The sequence below is a fragment of the Phascolarctos cinereus genome, unplaced genomic scaffold (assembly GCF_003287225.1).
Source record: "Phascolarctos cinereus isolate Bilbo 61053 unplaced genomic scaffold, phaCin_HiC Scaffold_4;HRSCAF=312, whole genome shotgun sequence".
NCBI classification, from domain to species: Eukaryota; Metazoa; Chordata; class Mammalia; order Diprotodontia; family Phascolarctidae; genus Phascolarctos; species Phascolarctos cinereus.
This window is the reverse complement of record NW_027555847.1, coordinates 414,892,142-414,915,258: the sequence shown is the minus strand read 5'-3', so window position 1 is coordinate 414,915,258 and position 23,117 is coordinate 414,892,142. Positions and strand designations below refer to the sequence as shown.

At 36.9% G+C, this 23,117-nt stretch overlaps 1 protein-coding gene across 5 annotated transcripts in view; it reads right to left on the bottom strand.

Moving 5' to 3' along the window:
* The window catches only part of TRIO (trio Rho guanine nucleotide exchange factor), a 501,384-nt gene that overhangs the window by 88,153 nt on the left and 390,114 nt on the right, over nt 1-23,117 (bottom strand). For all 5 annotated transcript variants that reach the window (XM_021008648.2, XM_021008649.2, XM_021008653.2 and 2 more), the window contains one exon: nt 10,913-11,156. In XM_021008648.2, the coding sequence (XP_020864307.1) occupies nt 10,913-11,156 (244 nt within the window). The remainder of the gene's footprint in view (nt 1-10,912; nt 11,157-23,117) is intronic.

Sequence of the window (23,117 nt, the reverse complement as noted above, 5' to 3'; positions counted from 1 at the left end):
AATATCTAACCTCTGATGACTTCCACTTCTCTTAATTATATATCTTTCACTAAATATCATTTCACAGACCACTGAAAACAAGAGTGGGCTAGTGGTTAAGTACTCTTGCTGTTCCTAATATTTGTTATATATAATTTTATGATCATTTAATGTGAATATTTAAAATAGCTACATGAGGTTTTTATAATGCTTTAATAAACACTTTGATTTAAAGTTTGAAAAAAAATACCTCAAACATGAAGTACTTGCAGATAAATAGCCCACTTGTGTGACTCAATAATTATACACTACACGTACAACTTTCCATAATAACATGTCTTGAATTTAACATTTAGTTTTTGGTACATGGTGTACAGCACAGGAACAACTTTTTTTTTCCTTTTCAATTCTTATTTCAGTTCCACTGTGTTCAGTTTTACTTCCCACAGAGATTCACATTAGCAGCTTTTCAAGCAGAATGAGCTCAGTTGTTTGCCATGTTAATTTCATAAAATTATAAAAAGACCTCCATATTAATTTATTTCTTTAAAAAATACACTCAAAATATAGGTTGAAATTCCTGAACAAATATAAAGATGGAATTTGGGGGGAGGGATTTTGGATTCTGATTATACTTCTAGTATGCAGAAACACACAGGTGACCATGATTCTGTTCTGAGTGTTCTGGGAGTGTTTAACAATTAGCAGTGCGTGATAGGGTGATCTTTTCCTTGCTCTGAACAGAATGCAGGAACCTTTTGAATCTGATCTATTAAAAGGTTGTCCTGCTGTCAAATCAGGACTTCTGAACGTCTTAGAAGATATAGTTTTGTGCTGGTGCTTGTGTGCCCTGGTGACACCTGTTTCCCTTTAGATTTTAAAAAATTGAACATACTGAGTTAAATTAATTAGAAAATTTTGATTTCTCAATACTACGTTAAAAATTTTCAAAAATTAATCAAATGAAATAATCATTGCATAATCTAAAACTGCCCCAAATGACAACTGCACATAAGATGCAACACTACAATTATAGTTTAATTACCATCAATCAGTTAACTAAACAATAAACATTTATTAAGCAACTACTCCATACCTCTGCAGTATGTGAAACTCTGGGGATGCAAAGACTCAGGTATAACAGCTCCTCAAGGAACTGACATTCTAGTATGTACAAAATAAATGTAAGGTCATTTGTGGGGTGAAGCACTAACAGATGGAGAGGATGAGAAAAGAAGAGTGTATTATGAGGCTGAGCTTTGAAGGAAACTAGGCCAAGTGGATGAAAGAGAGCATTCCAGGCATCAGTAACAGCCTATGCAAAGGAATGGTGAAGGGAGATGTGTGAGAAACAGCAAAAAGGCCAGCTTGGCAGCTAAGTGGAACAGTGGACAGAGGTCTGGGCCTAGAGATAGGAAGGCCTGAGTTCAAATCCAGACACTTAAATAACTCTGTGACTCTGGGCAAGTCATTTAATCTTTAGCTGTTTCAAGTTCCCTCCACTGTAAAATGGGAATAATAATAGTAACTACCTCCCAGGATTGTTGTGAGGATCAAATGGGATAATATTTGTAAAGCACAGAATAAGCACATTGTCTGGTACACAGGAGGCATTTAATAAATGCTCGTTTCCTTGTCTGGACCAAAGAGTTCACTCAGAGGGGTAATATATAACAGCCCTTGAAAGGTAGGTAAGAGAGAGGTGAAATGCAAAACTGAGTAATTATTTAATTTTAGAAGAAATAGAAAGCTACTGGAGTTAACAGAGTGGGGCAGTAACATGATCTATATAGAACTCAGAAATTTACCTTTTTTTTTTTAAAGTAAATGGCTTAAAGTCCCCTGGTTTCTGCTGAGTTTTAGAATTAATGTCTTTGTTTTACATATCCAAATGGTTTTAATTCCATAATAATATGAACGTGGTATCATTGAGATTAATGAGTTTGAAGATTATAAGTCTCAGTACTTTTAAAAACAATTAGGAAATTCTGCCATTTTACTGGAAAAACAATAAACATAATTAAATCCTAGGCTATTTATATGACTGCTAATGACTAGGTCCATATTTTCCAATCTTATTTTATAGTCAATCTAAACTCACCATTTTATTTCTAAGTACTTAAAAAAGAACCACGCCCCCCTTTTCTTTATGATTGTACCCATTTGATTTAGAAGGAACTTTTAATGCAATGACTCTGTCACTGTTAAATTATCTGTAACTGTTTAATTTTTTTAAGAAAAGAGGGCAATTTGAGTTTTATTGTGAGGAACTTATTTTGTGCTTTAGTAAAATACAGTACACTAGTTTAAAGTCTCTGTATTGGTAAGATTAGGTTGGCAAGGTAGCAGCAGGCTGGAGATTTTGTTTTCTTTTCCAACTCTTTGCTCCCTTCCTTTTGTCATGCCAAATTCAATTCAGGTTAATCACTCCTTCAGCCCCTCCAAAGTAAATTGTAGGTATTGTACTGTACATAACCCAACAAAGTAAAATAATTTATTATACCAAAACTCTGAGGATGGTAAGGCTAATTTCTTCAGAAACAGTAAACAGCTATTTTCACCCTAATTTTGTTATGTGGGATACATCTGGGCTTTAATGATATGCCTTCCATGAGAAATCAGAAAGAACACAGAGGAAGTGTACAATACATCAGCTTTGTAAAAGGGGAAAGAAATACAGTACCCCATGGAGATCACCTGCCTTCTCACACACAAACCTAGGAGGCCCAGCTTCACAAACAGTAATCATAAAAGTACCTATTCAAATGTTGTGAATCTCTCCTGCTTCAAAATTGGGCTTTGAAAGCAGCAATTTACCACCAAACAATTCAATGTACCACTGAATTTCTAAACTGGTCCCACCTTTCAAACTCTGTCTCCCATCGAGGATGGAATCCATGTTCTCAGGCTGTCGAAGGTCAGGAGGTGCCTGGGGTTTACCCTTCAGATGAAAAAAGCCACAGCTTCAGCACAGTAGAGCCCACCTTTATCTAGGATTTGCCTTTCCTTAACCTCACTGACAAGAACATAGGATTGAGTTCTGAAGCCAAAGAAATCAACAAGAACCATGGGATCTAGTGGGCAAGCTATGTGGATTTACCTTCTGGGGATCAGACGTAGCTTGAACTGACTGTATTTTATTCCCTACGACAACTAACATTCAAACCTTTGGCCACTCTTTTGGGTTTACTCTCTCCTCTTTTTTTTTTCTTTAGGGCAATTGGGGTTAAGTGACTTGCCCAGGGTCACACAGCTAGCAAGTGTCAAGTGTTTGGTCTGAGGCCACATTTGAACTCAGGTCCTCCTGACTTCAGGGCCGGTGCTCTATCCATTGCGCCACCTAGCTGCCCCTCCTTCTCTTCCCCTAATCTTCTATTCTTCCATTTTTGCCTCTGCCTCATTCCTATCCTACATCTTCACTGTGACCTCTAGTCAATTCCTCTATCATTATTTATTTTCTTTGTCCCACACCATACCCCCTGCTCTGGAGTCACTTTCTTTCATAGTCTTGACCCTATAGTTGAACAGTTCAAATAGACACTGTCTTCTAAACTTGAGTCCTGTCTTACCAAACCCTAACCCCCAAAGACTTCCAGCAACAACCTCCATTCTTGATCCTACACTATGGAAAGTTGATGGTGAAGAAAAAAATGAGAAAAATAAAAGTTTAAGATAAAAGGCATTGTAATCTTAAAAAAAAAATAAATCACAAAAACTTTAATCCTATAAGGAATTTCTTAGCTCCTTAATTACTTCTGTAGAGCTCTTAATTACATAATAATGGAAAGAGATCTTGACTTTGAATCTAGGGGGACCTGGGTTTTAATTCAATCTTGCTTCTAACACTTACTTACTAGCTGGGTAACCCATAGTCAAGTGACTCAACATCTTGAATTTCAGCTTCATCTGTAAAATGGGGATAATAATATCTGTAATATATCTAATATTAGATATATTAAATATTAGCTATACATAAATAATATATTAAAATAGATGTAATAGCATTTACTTGATAGTAAATACTCGTGAGAATCAAAGAGATAATATACGTACAGTGCTTTATAAGCACTTCATTTGACTAAGTCTATAATAATTATTATAAATTTAACAGGTTATGACACAGCGATCAAAAACTCACTACAACTTAGCAGAACTACAACTCTTAAATCTAAATAGATTTTATAACACATTTGGCAATTGAAAACTTTAATGGAGAAGAAAATTTACATTAAAAATGAAGTTATATGATCAAGACTCAGAAGGAACTTTGAAGATCATCTAGTCTAGCTTAACTTTTTTTTTTTTGGGTATCATGGACTTACTTTAGCAATCTAGTGAAACCTACAGACCCCCTTCTCAGGTTAATGTTTGTTGCCTGCCTACACATTTACAACAGAAGGAAGAGCTAAAGGTTAGTGAAAAAAAAGATGTAATTTTTTTTCCCACCCAAGTTCAGAGAACCCCTGGACCCATGTTAAGAACTTGTAGTCTAGTCCAATGCTATTCATTTTACAGGATATGGAAACTGAGGAGTGTAAGTGATTTGACCAAGGTGTCTCACACAACTGGGATTCAAATCCAGGTCACTCAAAACCAGTAATTTTCCCACTACACTGCCTTGTATGCAGGGCACTACTCCAGAGATGAAGCAATGATTTTTACTAAGATTCGACTAATGAACCTGCATCAATTCTTTCATGAGAGGGAGAGAGAGAGAGAGAGAGAGAGAGAGAGAGAGAGAGAGAGAGAGAGAGAGAGAGAGAGAGAGAGAGAGTGTGTGTGTGTGTGTGTGTGTGTGTGTGTGTGTGTTTTCTAAGGAAGGGTAAAAACAGTACAGGTGACTTTGAATCCAAAGGCTACCTTTCCAAGAAATACTTTTTTGGGGAAAACTATTAAAAGTCATATCTACATACGAAGATATTTTTATAGAACACAGAAGTCATTTCTCAAGAGAATAGTAAGAAGGATAGCTCACATTTACATTGTGTTTAAGAGTTTATGAAGTGTTGCAATGGCCTCATGACCCTCTCACATTCTTGGGCCTTATTTCATGCTTAATGCTTTCTTATTGAAGAAAAACAAAAGTTGTATAATTCAGTTCTTTGTCCAGTTATTCAGGCATATTAAAAAAAAACACTAGGAAGTGTGTATTACAAAATATAGTACACCACTCTGGATATTGAGTATTCATACTGTTCTGAGCCCTGTCTTACTCCTTGGGTCCTGCCTAGCTAAAACATTTGTACTGACTACCTCTCAAGCCTGTAGTAGTTATCCTGTTAGTCCAGAACCGAGTAAAAATTGGAAATAAACCATAATGAAATATGTTTAAAAATAACTCTCAAAGAGACTTTTCCCCCCCTTCAACACTAAAAGCTTTTTGACTAAGTTAGGAGTGAACTGTTTATATGTGAGAGGTGACTTAGCATTCTCTCTCTCAATCCTATTTCTGTATTTAGATTTTCCATAATCTGTTTTAACTCTTTCATATATAGAGTATAACAGAAAACACAACTGTTTTCTACATGAGAAATATGCATCTTTTTGATCATGAAAGTCACAATAAAAAAAGAAATTTAAAATAAACAAAAGGCATCAGTAAAACCTTTTTGTTAAAAAGATCATAGCAGTCGGAATATTTTTTTAAAAAAGCCCTACAAAATCCTCTTCAGTGAGTTATGCCAAATCATTTGGGATAAATTTATCAAAGGAGAGAATTTAAATTCTCATTTATTCCTTATTTTTCCTCTGATAAATTATATTGGTTTTATTTCAACATTACAATCACTTCTGGATAATACTTGATTTATCTCCACCCTCTAATATAACTCTCCCCTGATAACAGAAAAACTTTACTTAAATTTTAAAGAGCATAAGAGAAAAAAAAGTGTCACTAATAATGCAACAATAATCCAAAGTACATGTAAGTCCTATACTGGATCTAGCAGCCGCTTAATAAACATGTGATGAATTGAATCCATCTCTGGGCATATACCTACATAAGACTTAAGATACATCATTTCATTTGACCTTCAACTCTGTGACGTAAGTAGTTTAAGTATTATTATCTATCACCATTTTACAGATGAGGAAAATGATGCTAATAGAGATTAAGCGACTTGCTCCAAATCTCAGTGCAAGGTAAATGGTGAAGCTGGAATTCACACCAAGTCTCTTGATGTCAAGACCTATGGTATACAGAAAAGCTGTCTTTAATATTACTTGCATACATGAATGATATGGGGAATACACAACAGTGACAAATATAAACTTAAAAAATACAAGTCTTATTTGATAACGTTGGATTCAACATCACTCTTCTTTTAGCAGGTTAACTTAAGAAGGAAAATGGCACTCTTTTTCAGCTCTTTTCCCAAGGATTACAAGGACAATATGCAACTTTAAAAAAATCTTTTTCCTCTTGCTAAGAGGTAAGCCAAACAGATGACTATGTGCTCAAGCCCTGAATGATGGCAAAGATGAATGTTGCTCTGAGCATATGGGGAATTTCACCGGAAATTAAGATTTGTACTCTAGTTTTTGGCTCAAATCTCAAAGGTCTCAACCTTTCTCTGGAGCCTCTAGGGGAAAAGTGTAGCCAAACTAAACCCACTCCTTACTGAGGTGGCAGCAAATCCACATTTAAATCCTGAGGGACCAGGGATAGAGTTGGGCCTGGAGGCAGTGAAATTGAACTTAATGGATAAAGATCTCAGCTGGCCTGCTGAGCACCACTAGGTCTATAAACATTACGGCTAGCAGTTCAGTAGCCTTAAGGAGGTCAGTGAGGAGGAGGCCTGACAGAGGTGAGCCACAGGGACATGAGTGTTGGTGAATCTGTTGAAGGCTGAGGAAGTAACAAATAAAAACAAAAAAAGGAATTAAGAGTAATCCAAAACAAATAGCATTAAGCTAAACGAGGCCAAGTATTTTGTAGTGCCTTTGGGAAAGAAAAACAAGCCTCACATATACAACATAAGAGAATAATTGACTCTCTGTTGGCATGGTCATAAAAGGTTCACAAGTACCAAGCTGACTGCTGGTCAACAGTGTATCTTTAGAGTTTAGAAAGCAAGCATGACATTGGGATGACGAAGCACAGTAAGACTTGTACGTAACATTTGCACAATTCAGCTCTCAGTTAATGCTAGCTTGGTTAACCATCTCAGTAACTCGCTTATTTGGGGGCTTCCATAGCCAAAAAGGAATACTGAAAATATGGAGAATTATTAAAGTTTGGACAAGCAATAAGGGAGGTTTAATAGCACTCAGAAGATTTAATATAGAAGAGGGAAGACTGAGGGTCCTAGGTGATTGTCTCTACCAAAAGAGCCAAACTAAACATTATCCCTCCTGTACGCACACCTAGAGTGAATGGAATCATTATTCACTGAATGAGCAGAATGGGAGATTTTTAGAATTGGAAGAAGTGAATTTGGGGGATCATTCAAGACAATGCCATCATTTTTCTGATAAGAATACTAATGATCTAAGAAGTTAAATGCAAATTAGTGGTGGAGCCAAGTCTAGGATCCACATTCTCCTGACCCCAAGTTTAGTACATTTTCCACTAAGCGCCACTGCAGAATACTACTTTAAGGCCATTTGGAGGCTTTTCGTTTCATAAATTCTTTTATTCACCTTTTGCAAGGGCTTAAAAATCCCAGTTGATCTGGTATAAGAAATATTACAAAGAAACAAACAAATAATATGAATATTTCCCAACTTAAACCAAGGCAAAGTTGATTTTAAATTTTGCTAACAAACAAGACCTTAACAAAGGCACTCTTTATCACCTAAAAACACTGTTAAGAGCCATGAATAAGGAAATTCAAAAGAGGAATTTGTAAAATATCTTAATGCATCACTGAAAGTAAGAAATTTAGAAAAATTTCAAGGGATTGATTCCTGTTTTCTCCAAAGCAGAGATGGTCTTTAGAAGATTAACAGTAACAATGTCAAGATCCTATCTAGAGCCTCAGTGATGGTGGAAGTCACTCACAATTACCACATATACTAAGAATTCACTACTTATTGGGTCAGGATTTTTTGTTTCATTAATCTTCCCTGTGGAAGAAAGACTCTTCCTAAAGGAATCCCAACAAAGACTCACCCATGGCCTTATTATCTCTTAGCCCACATCTAGAATAGGACTCTTCTTGCCTACAGTAGGCGATGGTTCCTTTAACTCACCTATTATTTTGAATCAAACTTTCTCGAACTCGCACTAGCTTTCTTAACTGTGGGGTACCTTGCCACCAAAGTCCATTAAAGTGTTTATATTTCAGTTGTCACAGATTTTTAATGTTTATTTTTAAAAGGAAATAAGAGTCCTTTCTATGACTTATGATACATTTTTTGCTTTCTTTTCTCCAGAGGAGATATCACTAAAGTTCAGTGCTTTGAGACTCAATATGAGATATATTGGAATGGAAGAGGATCCACCTTACACAAAAGGAACACATTAGAAAGAAGGGGCAGGAGAGCTGCATTTTATATCAGAAGATATTCTCCTATGTGGATATATAAGAAGTGCAGGGGAAGTGGAGCATGATGGAGAGCATCTGAATGAAGATTAATGGAGGGAGAAAAAGAAATGATATTATGGTAGGAGTATATTATAGACCCCACTAACCCAAAGGGAAATGGGTAAAACTTTGATAGGATTATATATATGGATCATGAAGGGCCATCAAAGGCCATCTAGTCTAACTTGTTCATTTTACAGAAGACGAAACTGAGACCCAGAGAGGTCAAGTGACTTGTCTACCTTCTCACATGTAGGATGTGGCAGAGTTGGTTTTGAACTCATGTCCTCAGAAGCCAGGATCCAGTGCCCTTAGCAGACCGCAAAGCCAGCAAAAGAGTCAGGAAATGGTAATAGATTATCCTTTCAGCTGCTGGCCACTTCTGATTGCTAAAAGCAGAATAGCTGGGAAATGTCAGACTTGAAAGGTTGCTGATTTCATCCTTCACAAGTAATAAGGGGAACTGCTTTTCTGGAATTCACTCTAACTCTCCTTGACTTTGGCAAAGATGATTGTTGAAGAGGCCAGAAAAAGGCCAGGTGAATTTTATGGCCAAAAGCTTTGACTTCTAAGAGGAAGTCCCAGAGTGATGGAATGCTCTCAGTTAATAGAAGTCCCAGCCACACAAAGCCAAATGATTCTAATGGGGAAGAAAAGCAATAGCCACCTAAAGAGAAGAGCCTGGCTGTCCAAGAAACTCACTGAGGAAGAAAAATTTTAAAAAGACACACAGAAGATGGAAACTACTGTTTTATATCCATCCCCAGTTTGCCAGGTAATTAAGGATGAATACCAAGGAGTGGCATAATATTGTAAGAATGGTGTCAGGAAGCATAAAGTATGAAAACTGGGGCTTCTGGCGAATGAGTAAACTGAAGCACACAAATGATAAGTGACTTGCCCAGGATTATGTAGATAGTGAGATGGGATTTGAACACATGTCTTCCTAACTCTATGTCTCTGATGCCTTATCCACTCTGGCATGGCCAGTGAGCTACATTTCAATTCCTTACAATTTTGAGGACAGATTAATAAAAGGATAGTTTGTGAATACTAGGTATAGATTTTATGGCTTTGTATCTCTGGCACCTAGCAAGTGCTTAATAAGTTTCTTGTTTATTGATTGACTAAGAGCCAATGTGGCATCAATAAAAACAGGTCATTGGGGTAGCTAGGTGGCTCAGTGGATAGAGTACCAACCTTGGAGTCAGGAAAACCTGAATTCAAATCCCTCAGACACTTGACACTTGCTAGCTGTGTGACCCTGGGCAAGTCACTTAACCCCATTGCCTAGCCCCCCCCCCCCAATTATAATAATAAAATAAAATAAAAAACAGGTCATGATGAACCTCATTTCTATTTTTGAAGTGATTATTAGTTTGGCAGATTAGGGTAATACTATGGACAAAACCTATCTGGATTTCAGTAAGGCACTTAACAAAGCCTCTCATGATATCCTTTTGGAGGTCATGGAGAAACAAGAACTAGAACAGGAATACTTAGCTGTATTTGGAACCAGTCAGAAAAACCAGATGAAAAGAGTGATGATAACAAATGGACCAAAGGCAGTCTGGAGTCTCCCTAATAGTGGAGTATTCTAGTAATCAGTGGCCCAGTGTTACTTAAATTTTTACTGGTGACTTGAATAAAGGTATACATCTACTTATCAAATCTGCAGATGAGAAAAGGTTGGGAAGGAGAGCAAATACACTGGCAGCAGAATTAGGATACAAAAAGTTCTTGACATGCAGGAGCAATGGGAAAAATCAAGTAAGATGAAATTTAATACAGTAAATGGAAAGTCATAAACGTAGGGGATTAAGAAAAAAAAATACTGTCCAGAAACAGGATGAGGAAGATTTCGTTAGACTATTTCATGTAAAAAGAATGAGAATTGTTTTTTTTTCCTTACACGACAGTATATCCCATCCCCAAGTGGGAATTATCTCTATAATATATCTGACTAGTAACCCAGCCTCCATTACAGAATTCCACTGATGTAAAATTCACCATCCCACTTTAGATGGGTTTTATTGTTAGGAAGGTAATTTTTAAAAAAGACGTCAGAATCTGCCCCTCAACAACCCTGAACCTAGTTCTCTACAACTAGTTCCTTCTAGTTCTATGTTCTTAGGACAAGAAAAAAAAGTCTAATTGCTCCTCTTAATCATTCAAATACCTTCGAAGACACTGCTACTTTGTCCTCCCCCTCACCCAAGTTTTCTCTGCTCCAGGTTAATTATCTTCATTTCCTTCTACTGATCCTTGTGTAGCAGGTTTCAAGTCAAGGAGTTGCTGAGCATCAGAGGAAGGTATAATGTCATAAAAGAATAAGAAATTTGCATAAGGGAAAGGAGTATGTGTTCCAGAAGACACCTGGCTATTAATAGCTGAATATTTCCTACCTTTGTGGTTAAAGATGCCTTCCATCTCCATACTGCTTCTGGAGTGGGCGATACAAAGGGAACCACAAGGAACCAGGCCTTCTGCAGCAGGGGACCGGTCAGTGGTTCGGACAAGACACCAATCGGGCTTGTCATGTGGCCTCTCCAACACTTCCACAGTCTGGCCCCGACGGATGGTCAGTTCATTGCTGTTACATGCTGTGAAGTCATGGATCACAACAGTCAGCTCACAGCCACCAGACAGCTAGGAGAGAGAAAGAGGAGAAAAGAAATGATCAGACATGGTATGTTCTCTGGAAGGCAACTTTTAGCAGTTCCAACAATGGACTCTGGGCTAGGAATTCCAGCTTCCATTCTCATGAACATAACTTTTGACCCTAGGAATTCTTGAACTCCATGACACTTTTCCTTTTAAAAGTATTTAGATGATGATTTTCATATTGATGTCTGGCCAAAGGTTTTACCATCACTAAGATCCTATTCTAATATCTTATGGTAGCCTAAGGGAGACCTTTGGCTCCCAAAGGCTAGGCCACATGAACTCAAGTGCTGGCAGGTCTGATCATCCTAGAAATACTTTGATGGATTTTAAGATTTTGTCTGAGGACCAGCCAAACTAAGTTGGGAAGGGCAAACAGATCGGTTTCAGAGAGCTAAGTTTTGAGGCAATAGCAGTCTACCAAACTGAGATGGGGTTGCCATCTTGGTTGCCTGAGAAAGTACTAGCACTGAGAAAATTATATCTCCATGAAGCGTTCATAATTATTATTTGCTACTTTCCTGTTAAGGATTCCAAAACCTTTTATAGCTGAGAAAGTTGAACTGATAATATCTCCATCCCCTGAAAAGTACAGATAACTTTAATTTTAAATAGGGAAAGGATGTAAGAAGTTCCTCATTGCTATATGACAGACATCAAAAGTATTTTTCAAAAAAGTAAATGGGAATCATTTCCTGTGTATTCCCAAGCTGGCTGAAGATGGAACATTTTTGGTGGCTTTTCCTTTAAAGAGCTTTATTCAGTAATTTAAGGCTGATGCAAAGGTGTATGTTTATTTCTTTATATAAGATATACACGAACAATTCAATTCAATACACGTTTATTAAGTACGTGCCAGGCATATGCCTGTGCTAAGTGCATACATACTCCAATGCTTTCTGGAGGTGACTTGCTCACATTACTGACATTCTCTCCCTTGAGTTCCTTAAAAATGAATATACTTGGCTCATACCATACCTGGGAGAAAAAATTTTGGTTCAATGTTTACACTACCAAGTCAATGACAGATATTCCTTTTATCTTCTGTATCTGGGGACTAATAATGGCAATGGATGGCAATAGAATTTTATATCGGAAGCTCACTCTCTTTCTTGGAATGACAATTGACAACTGTCCATACTACAAATGTAGAACACAAACAATCCTTCAGAACTCAATCAAGTACTTAGAATCAGAGCATTATCACAGACCAAACTGATGCCTACAACCACCTGGACATAAGAACGATACACAGAAACCCAAGAATAGCTTTTAAAATAGATGTTGCCATACCAAATATTCATCATTCCCAAATAATATGGGGTGAAAACCTTTCAAAATATAGACAAAGGACAAGCAATTAAAATTAGGTAGGAATGGGATGAGATACTGGAGTTGTACTGATGCTTTCCATGAATCTACAGAAAATGAAATTTTATCTTAATATTTTTATTTAACTACAAAAAACAGTTATTTTAGTCACCTGTAAGATACGACATTAATATGAAAAAATAATAGGATAGTGAGTTGTTCTATGAATGTTTCCATATGCATTCCAAAAAACAATTTGAGGAGATAATAATAATAATAATAATAGTATCAACAAAAATAAAAATAATAGCAACATGAGGCTCAACTGGGCTTCTTTGGAAATCAACTTAAAGTAAACTCAATTTAAGGATAACAATATTACTTTCCTGTAAAACAGCTTCCTAGAGAAGTATACCAAAACAATCATGTGAACAGAAAGTAGACTAAAGATATTTTTTTTTCTACTCTGCACTCTCTTACAATGTTTTCATAATCCACAGAAGATTTACTGTTTATTATATAAGAAAATACAATGCTACTCTTCACTACAGGCCTGAGGACTTAGTGATGGTATCTGAGATATTTAGTTATTTTTCAAATTCTGAGAAGAAAAGTCTTTATGTCAACGCCTCTCTTGAGTACAGTAACTAATATAGGCAAGTTACCCATTATTAGGGTTATCTCATAATTCTGTCTTTTTGATCCTGATTTGCACTGTTATGTTCACCACTTACTAATATGATGTATTATAAGGGAGGGTTTAAGTTTCAAGGGCAGCATAACTTTAAAAAATAAAAAGACAACAGAAAATACCTGGTTTGAATTATTTAGATTGGAGCAATTTTTCACTGATGGTGATGAGTTTGTATAAAGCAATTTTGGGAAGAGAAGGCTGCTTATGATTAGCATGGATAGATGATACAGAGAGTCCTCTCTATGAACAACTTTGCCTTAAGGATCTAAAGTCTTGTGTGCTAAAGATCAGTTGCAAGTGGGTGTCTTTGGCCAACTTTCTGTGGGGAATTTTTTAAAAGGACATGGAGGAAAGCATTCTAATAAAAGCCATTTCTCTGTACTTTTATGAACAAAATGCATTCAAATTATTATGAACAATCACATCCCACAGGCTCATTCATTCAGGAACCTCACAAAAGTGTCTTGTGAATTAAAGCAGGTTTCACACAGAGTTGACCAAAAAAATTTTCTTTTACTTGGTAAAAGAAATTAGGAACGGAGACATTTAAAGCCCTGGCAGTAGCCACAAAAGAATGACTTCTAAGCACAGCTAGTACAATTCCCAAAATAACGCTATTATACACCCCAGATCATCACCCCCTCACATTTCCTTCTGTGCACAGTAATCTCATGTAGGTTTAAGGCTAATTAGCAGCTACCTTACCAATAATAAGACACTGTTTCCTCACACTTACACTCAATGTTGTATGTGTTAGTCCAAATGTAAAGGAACATGGTGAAGGTAAGACTTACTTAGAGTTTAAAAGAAGACTATTTCAACATTCACTTAAACATTTGAGTTCCTAGCAAGAACATCAGGTAGGAAGGTTTCCCCAAAACAAGAATTTCAGATATCTTCTCAGGTCCAGATTTTTTTTTTTTTTGGCTAGGCAATGGGGTTAAGTGACTTGCCCAGGATCACACAGCTAGTAAGTGTTATGTGTCTGAGGCCGGATTTGAACTCAGGTACTCCTGAATTCAGGGCCAGTGCTCTATCAACTGCACCATGTAGCTGCCCCTTTGTTTTTGTTTTTTAAAAGGAGAAGAAAAACACTGGTAGAAACAAATCTTGCATTAAGAGCAAGATTTATCACCTGTTCACTCAAACCTTCCTTCTAGGTAATGTATTCTAAAAAAACACAACAATACCAAAGAATTCTTAAACATATCTAATGAAGGAGCTAGTCATTCAGCTCTGGAAAATCTGAGCCTAAATAAAAAGAATTGCTGGCTTACAAGCAGAACTTACATGTGAGAACTTAAATGGTAGTCAGTGAGGCTAAGTAAGAAATATGGTGTGGTATGTACTGAATGGGGAGGGCTGAGTCAGCTGCAGATTTCCTTCCCATCTTTAAGGTATGAGATAAAAATGACCAGAACATGACAAATCTACTTCTTGTCTGAAGTATTTAAAAGTACCAGAACATGTCAAGTAGATACTATCACATGCCAGGTGCCTACTATTTCTAGGACAGAAAACTGAGAGCAAGCTACAATTCAGAGAGGCGATTGTAGGGTGGATTTTAAATAGTTTCACCATTACTTGCTCTTTCAATTCTACTCTGTCCTACATGTGTTGTTCTGGAACAGCAAGAGCCTTGATATCGGATGAACAGACACCCATGAGGGCTGCCACCTACCACAAAAATGATCCAAAGGAAGAAAGGATTAGGATGATTTACTGTTTTTTCCAGCTATATATCATCATGGTCTAGACAACAGGACTTAAGTTTTCCTTTGTGAAAAGTTTGAGCAAACTTTTAAGTTATTATGGAACCCATTTAGGAGGCTCTATGATGTTATAGGGAAAGATACAATCAGTACCACGTAATTTAAAAACAGGAGTATCTGTAACAACTTGCTTTCAGAAAAAAGAAAAAAATAAAAAATCCTTCTCTTCTATTTAGATTCTGCATTCAATATTCTCCAAGACAGTGGCAAACACATTTGGTGCACATGTGTCCCTGTTTTATGCCTTGCTTGATGTTAGTAATAAGAGGGTCAATGAACAGTTATTTCTATAGCTGTATCTTACGTGCAGCTAGGTGACACACTGGATGAAGTGTCAGGTCTGGTATCAGGAAGACTCATTTTTCTGAGTTAAAATCCACCCTCAATTGTTGTATAACCCTGAGTAAGTCACTTAACTCTGTTTACCTCAGTTTCCTCATCTATAAAATGAGCTGGAGAAGGAAATGGCAAACCACTCCAGTATCTTTTCCAAGAAAACCCCAAATGGGGTCAGGAAGAGTCTGGCATGACTGAACAATGTATTTTTTAAGGAATCTTTTATGATTTTAACATATGTGGAAGACACTTTTTAGGAGAACCTTTAAGAGAGCATTTTGCTTTATTAAATTAAATGCTTTTTAAATAGTAATAGCTAGAGTAGGATTGAGTATTCACAGTCAATTCTATGATTATAAGACTACTGAAGATTATCATTTGCAAAAAAATCTACCTGTTCTTTCCCCATATTTTTATCAAGGATATCCTGGATATATGTGTAGATTATTCTCACAATGTTTTGTAGAAACAAGAAAGTAGGTATATGGGTTGGTAGTTACTGCTATCTTGACTACCTTTTTCATTAGTGATGGTATCTGAGATATTTCCCATGCATTTTGGTAAACTCCTTTTCATATATCTTGAGATATCAGATATCTCTCAACATCCTCAAATCTGTACCACTTTCAACAAGGTCCTCCTCTGAATGTGCAAGGTTTGGTCCACCTAATTTCATAAACACTTTGGTTTCTTTATGCTGTTTCTAGGTTCTTCTCATATACCTTAGAGTCCAAATGTGTAAGCTACATTATCATTGACTGATAAAATATGTTGTTACAGTACCAGTTAAAGATTATTTTATCATTTTTGGTTAATGTTCTCCTTTCATTTTCATCCTTAAATGTTTTTGGGATGAGTTAACTGAATCACTCACCAAGTTTTCAGTATATTTTTTCTCTCTAACACTTCTTGTTGTTTGGGGAGGTAATATTTTTCATAATAGTTGACGCTCCTTCTAAGTGTGAGATTTTATAAATCAGTTTATACTCTTCAACAGCACCTGGCTGCCACATTTCTCCACTTGGCAAGGAACTCAAAAGTTTGCCATTCTGGCATATTTTTAGGCTCTTCTTGGCTTCCTCACTATGGCAAATAACTGATATCAGTTAATATGCCTCAGGAAATCCTGGTAATCTCAGTTGATATCTGTTCTTTTATCCATTCTGGAACACAAATAGCTTTTAAAAATAGTTCTGGTTAGAGTTGCTTTAATTATATGCCATATCTATTTTTCTGTTTGTAATTTTATTATGGCTTTTTCTTGATATTATGTGGTTTCTACAAACAACCTTACACTCTTAAAAGTACATTTGTCTAACTGAAACAGTAGGTGCCATTACCATTTGTATAATTTACTATTAACAAGAAGGATGTATGATTTACCTTGGACAATTTTGAACCAACATTTTCCACTGTATGTAGCCTGTGTTTTGTTGCATTCTTATTATTCTAGATTGCTTATTTACATTTAAGCCATTGAGCATATGATTCTCCTGGTTCTGTTTTTTTTTTTCTGTGCACCAATTCAAATAATTTTTTCCATGTTTCTCTAAATTGCTCATATTCACTGTCCACTATGGCAACCTATCTCTTCTGATTTTTTTCCTCTTTTAACTTGTTACTCATTTTGACCTGTATGTACACTGATAATTGATTTGGAAAGGACTCCCATATTGGTAACTAGTCATTTTCTAACTCTTAAAGAGATTTAATTCATTTTTTATGGTATTATGCAGGATTTAGCATGTCCAGAGCCTCCTGGATCTCTTCTTGAGGTATTCATGATATATAGCATGAGCTTTATGCATAATTTGTAAGCCTTTGCCCTCTTTCTTTTCTTAATTTTGAGCCTTATTTTCCTACACATATCCTATGCCCACTTGGAAACTGAACTCACTAAGTGTTATTGTATATTTAATTTGGAGGATCTCACTGAGTTCTTAGTAGAATTCTCCTACTTCCTCATCCTGTGAACAGATGTTGGCACATAAGCAGCAATTATCTTCATGGGTGGTCTTTTTGCTTATACTCATCCTGAGAAGTGCAAGATGAGAAGACCAAGTTTCCCATGAAATGAATTTTCTTGTTTCCTTTGGATGTACAGTAAAACCAACTCTGCCAACTTCTTTATTCACCTCCCAGTGGAGAAGCCGTGAGCCATCGTTCCATTTAGATACAACTTTCTTTTCTCATTTCAGCTGGAGTAAAAATGCTATTACTGATACGATCGAAGGCCTTGCATTTAGAGTACCAACAATCAAGATAATGTCTGTGTGGTTTAAAAACTGTGATTCCTAGCAGTTATGCCCCACTTTCTGTCACTATGTTACAATCACTTGAAGAACTGGAAAGAGACCTGCAGAAGCCCAAGGGCCTATGTATTTTTCTCTGTTATGTGAGTCACCAAGGACAAGAATTCACCATCTCGTGGCCTGTGTCCTAGTGAGGAGCTACTCTGTATTTTCTACAGGACACCTAGCAATGATGCTTAAGAAATAAAATAAGTGCTAATATTTGCTTTATTTGACTATACATGCTTTTTATGAGGATTTTCTTTTTTTGTTCTATTAGGTAGGGGGATGGAGGAAAAATACTTATTAATTTTAATTTTAAAAATCTGTATATTCTGATTAAAAAGTAAAAGAAATGCAGAGATAGATTTCCAGACAAACGGTTGAAATTTTAAACAAGATTTTTATGCTTAAGGAGATCAATCCTTTGCTATCCAGGAAACTCAGTTTACCCGAGGGTTCTAAATAGCCATGGTTGCATTTTATTTTCCGAAAGACTAATGGACAGCATACAGAACAGTTACTCACAAGTGGGATCCCGTTCCTGACATAGGTGAAGATTCAGGTTCCTCTATTTTATGCAGTAGGTTCTTCCTAATTTAGCTCATAAATGCATTAATTTTTCTTTCAGTTAAAGGAACACCATTGCTCAATCATGCTGAATGGACATTGGTGAAAAATAGAGATGTGTTCTTTCAAGACTATAAAAATTTCAAAACTGAGCTGTATTTAAAGATTTAGTAGTCTGACAGTGACCTTTATAATTAAAATGTTTTCAATTTATGTAAAGCAACTGGGCCAATCCAATCAAATTCCTTGATAAAAGGAAACCTTTTTTGTTGATATTTTAAAAATTACATAAAGCCCCAATTCCCCAGCTCAATTTTACTGCCTCATTCTCAAAGTGATTTAAACAACTGGAGTTTAAATATACACATACCTAACATCCCAGAGGCAGTTCATGCCAAGTCTCAGAACCAAGTGAATTGTAACAACTAAGTTAAAAACCCATAAAAACTAAGAGCTATTTTACCTTAGATCCAACAAGACAACTTAATAACTGGAGAACCCTGCTGGCTTAGGTTGGCTTTTCCACAGGAAACACCTGATTTTACCAAAAGTTTTGGTGACTGTCTTTGCTTCAAGCTGTTATTGCTCTAGCTATGGTTTTCCTTCTATGTTTCCCCCTTATTATCACATGTGAAATACAACGCCAATTTAAGAGATGATAAAGAATATATAAATGGCTGCTTCAAAAACCAACCCAAACCAAACCAACTCACTAAATAATTACCTCAAGGAACAAATGTTTAAATTGTAAGCTCCTAACTCAGAGTCTACAGAGGAGTCATTATACAGTCTACCATGTTTAGGGAAGCCCTTCAGAAGATTTCCTCCTTGTCTCCTACCATGTCAATAGCAGTTGGGGGGGGGGGAGACGGGGCAGCGGGAGCACGGGAGATTAGTGATTGCAATTTTATGGGGATGGGAAAATATGTATTTAGAAGGGACCAAAAAAAAGGGACAGGAAGTAGCTAGAATGGTGGTGTGTCATTTGGAGACTGGTCAGGGTGCTCTGAGTGGGGCACCTAGAAGCAGAGGCATTCAGTGTTTTCAGTGCGTGGGCTGCAAGTATGTTTCTGTGAAAGAAGAGGATATGACTCAGTGTGGATGACTAGGGGCTAGCCCTTAGTACCACAGAGGTATTCAAGGGAGTACAATCTGGTAGTGAGAGAGAAAGAAAACCTGGGCAAGAATGGAAAGAGAAGGTTGGAGCCAGAATGCTATATCCTGGCTCTGATCTGACAGGCAAAAGAAGTACACAAGCTCTGAGGTGCCATGGGGCTTGTCACAGAGCTCCTTCTTCTACAAAGACATCGTAGTGTGAGCCCAGGGTCAAGGCTCTGGCTTGGCTTCCAGTGCCCTATCCCCTCCAGTATATGTCAGTTCAATGAAATTAGTCATGAAAAGCTGAGAGATCAGATTTTTGTCTATTGTAACATCTGAATCATAAACTGCTAAGCTTGCCTCTGAACACGTTTCAAAAAGATTGCCTGGGGGCAGCTGGTTAACCTAACATTGACCATGGACTCTAGCTTAGGGAAAATTTTCTCTTTCCATTGGCCCTTGAAGTTATAAGGAACAGACTGGATAGTAGTCATACCTATAAGAGTCCCAATCATGTCCAAGATTTTTTTCTTTCTTTTTTTTCTTTCCATTTTTTTTTTTAATCCTTGAGAACTCAAGAACACTTAAGGGCAACTAGATGGTACAATGTATAGAGTACTGGGCCTGGAATCAGGAAGACCTGAGTTCAAATATGACCTCAGACACTCACTAGCTGTGTGATTCTGGGTAAATCACAACCTCCATTTGTCTCACTTTCTCTCTCTGTAAAATGGTGATAACAATATTACCTGCCTCCTGGGGTTGTTTTGAGGTCCAAATGAGATAATAATTTAAAAAGTGCTTAGCACAGTGCCTGGCACATACTACTACTACTACTACCACTACCACCACCACCACCAACATCAACTACTATTACTACTAGCATAAGTATCAGAACAATGACAGACATGACATTATTCTGATTCTCTGTTTAGGACTTAGTGGGCTTTAAAAAAAAATGAAACTAGATACCATTCCTCCATTCCTCTGTCAGTGGTCCAGATTCACTGTTCTTATTACTGGTGGTGATATGACAGGTAAAAGTGAAGAAGAGTAACTGACATTGCTGAAGTCCCAAGTCCCTCTTCCTTGTCGTCCCCCCCCCCCCCCCCCCCCCCGCACCAGTGTTTCAGGCCTGCATTGCTGAGTTCTATTCAACAAAAGACTCAATAGTTTCTCTCTGTAGGTATTACACAGCTTGTCCCCTCCCCCCCCAAAACCCTTTAAAAACAGCCCAGTCAGATAACACTTTCTAAATCAATTTTAAACAATAAAAAGCATCGCTAGTTTTTGCTGTTAAAGTGTAATTCTTTCCTGAATGTGCTTGATCCAGCCCTGCTCACTGGACAATTGTTTGTCTATTGTATGCAAAGCACAATGCAAGACAATGGGGGTTGGAGGGAGGAGAGATACAAGATAAGGTAAATGCAGATCTTGCTTCTAAGAAGCTTACTAAAAGGGCTTAGTAGTGAAAATATAATTATTTCTGAAGCATAGATACAGTGACTGATATATATACTACTATACACATATATACATAACTACAGTATAAGACTATGTGCCATAGGAGAGACATAAGGAATTGCTTCTGGGGTTTAGTGGAGGAGGAGATCCACCTAGTTGGGCAGATCAGAGCTAACTCCACAATGGAGGTGGGATTTGAGCATGGCATGGAAGAACAGAGAATATGTTGCTAGCTGCAAAGAAAAAAGTTTGCTTCAAGTATGCTATTACATAATCTAGGAGTGGACAAATCATTGATTGCATCAGAATCCCATTGCTGGCTTTATCACTGTCTTGGAGGGTGGCCTTGAGCATGTGTGTAATCTAACCTTTGCCTCAGTTTCCTCATGTCTAAAATATAATTATATCTCCTCTCCCCTCCCTAACAGAAGAATGCTTTTGGGACAAATGAGCTCAGAATCTGGCAAGTATGCTAATACTTCTAAAGCATTCTAATGTGTCTAATAATGACATATTTTCATGTGATCATTGTTATTTATTATATAAGAATTATGAATGTTTGGCAGTAATAGGCATGGAGAAAGTTAGTATCATGTATTATATCCTAGCAATTCTAACAAGCACAGAAAAAGATGCATTTTAAAACTGATATTTTCATAGAAGGAAATGTACTTGTTTAAGCTAAGCTATGTTTTGCTCTGATGATAATGTTCCTTGGGAAACTGGGTCTCTCTGGCACCACCTCCTCAGCAGACTTTTTTCTAGCAACCTTTAGTGCCTCATCTGAGAATTATTAAAAGCCCCGGTCAAATAACATTTTCCTTAGGAATTCTCCAAGAGGCTGATTCAATTCCTTCCCCCCACCCAACATCTGTAACAGAGCCAAAGCCACTAAAAACTAACCCATAACAGACATCATAAATTAAATCAAGCAGGCAGGAGATGGTTAAACAGTTTTTCTTGCCAGATCAATCTGCTCTAATCATTTGGAAAGAGCCTGCAAATCGAGGCTGCAAACATATAATGATAGAAAGCACCTCGTGATTTATTAAGAAGGAATGTGACCAAAGACAAATGATTGTTATGTTACAAGTCCAGGGAAATGGTGTCTTTAAGTGGGATTACATCTTAGCTTGGCAAGAGCTTTGTCCTCACAACTCTCAAAATATGGACCCCCTCACACTTACAGGCATATCTTCAGGTCATTCATTCATTCTTTAACTTCCTATCAAAAAGTACCCAAAGTTAACAACAATAAAAAAGCATAATCACCTAAAGGTCTGTGAAAGGTAACTAACATCAGTTGCCTTTTATATAAAGTCTCATCGACTTCTGTCTTGATACTGGCTTTTAACTTTATTAAAGTTTACAACCACTGACTTTGAGGCAGTTTAGCTTGACACAAAATGCAGTTTGTAAGAACTCAAAGGTGAAAGACCATTCTAATACTCTGGTAGTATAATTCCCTTATTGCATGGTCATAGACTTGCTTTTTTTAAAAGCTGAGTTTAATTGGTACTTTTTGTTTTTAAACTACAGTAATTTCTGGTAATACCCTCCCCCCCAGGTGAACTCCCCATTATAACAAAGAAAAGCAGGTAAGCAAAGATACCCAATATAAATAACGTTTTGCCCTGTACTACATCCCCCTGCTCCTTTCCAGAGAAGATAGATCACTCTAACTAGTTTTGTTGTATTTAATGGGTAGGATTGGAGGGCTAGCACACCTCCAAACTCCACTTATAACAATATAGTGAGGATTGGAGCAGGAACAGGTAAATAGAGGTAAGTGTTATGACAGCCGTGTCATCACAAACTTTATTCTACAAGCACCTGCAAGCCTCTCTCAAGAGAGCTCAGGTAAATTAGGCAATAGTTCTAGAAGCAGATGTACATTCTCTAGAAATTCAAGAGCTAAGGAATGAAGTTTAGAGAACAACAGATTGGAAGAAGTGAAAAATAAATCAGTAACTTGTAGCCATAAGAAAACATCTGAAACTCAATTCTTTAAAAAAAAAGCCATTCTATAGAGACTCCTAGAATAAGGTGATTAATTTCTGCAAACACACAACTTTCTATCCTCGGAGAGAGATGGAATGCAGTGTCAATGTTGGGTGATAAAGTGACTTAACTATATGACACATTAAAAGTAAACACTAGGGTAATCACAAAAATATTCATCTAAAAAGAAGAATGTAGGCAGTAAGCAACTTAGCAACCAGCTGTGTTAGAAATGTTCATTTGGAATTTGGAATGCATTTTCTCATAGAAATGGTTTCCAGGTCAGTCTACAAAAACAAAAACAACCTCTGGAACATCTCTTGTATACATCCCCATTCTCCCCTGATACCGCTGTCACTCAGCACCTCACACTGGGAATCTTGTAATAACCTGGTGGTGGGTCTACCTG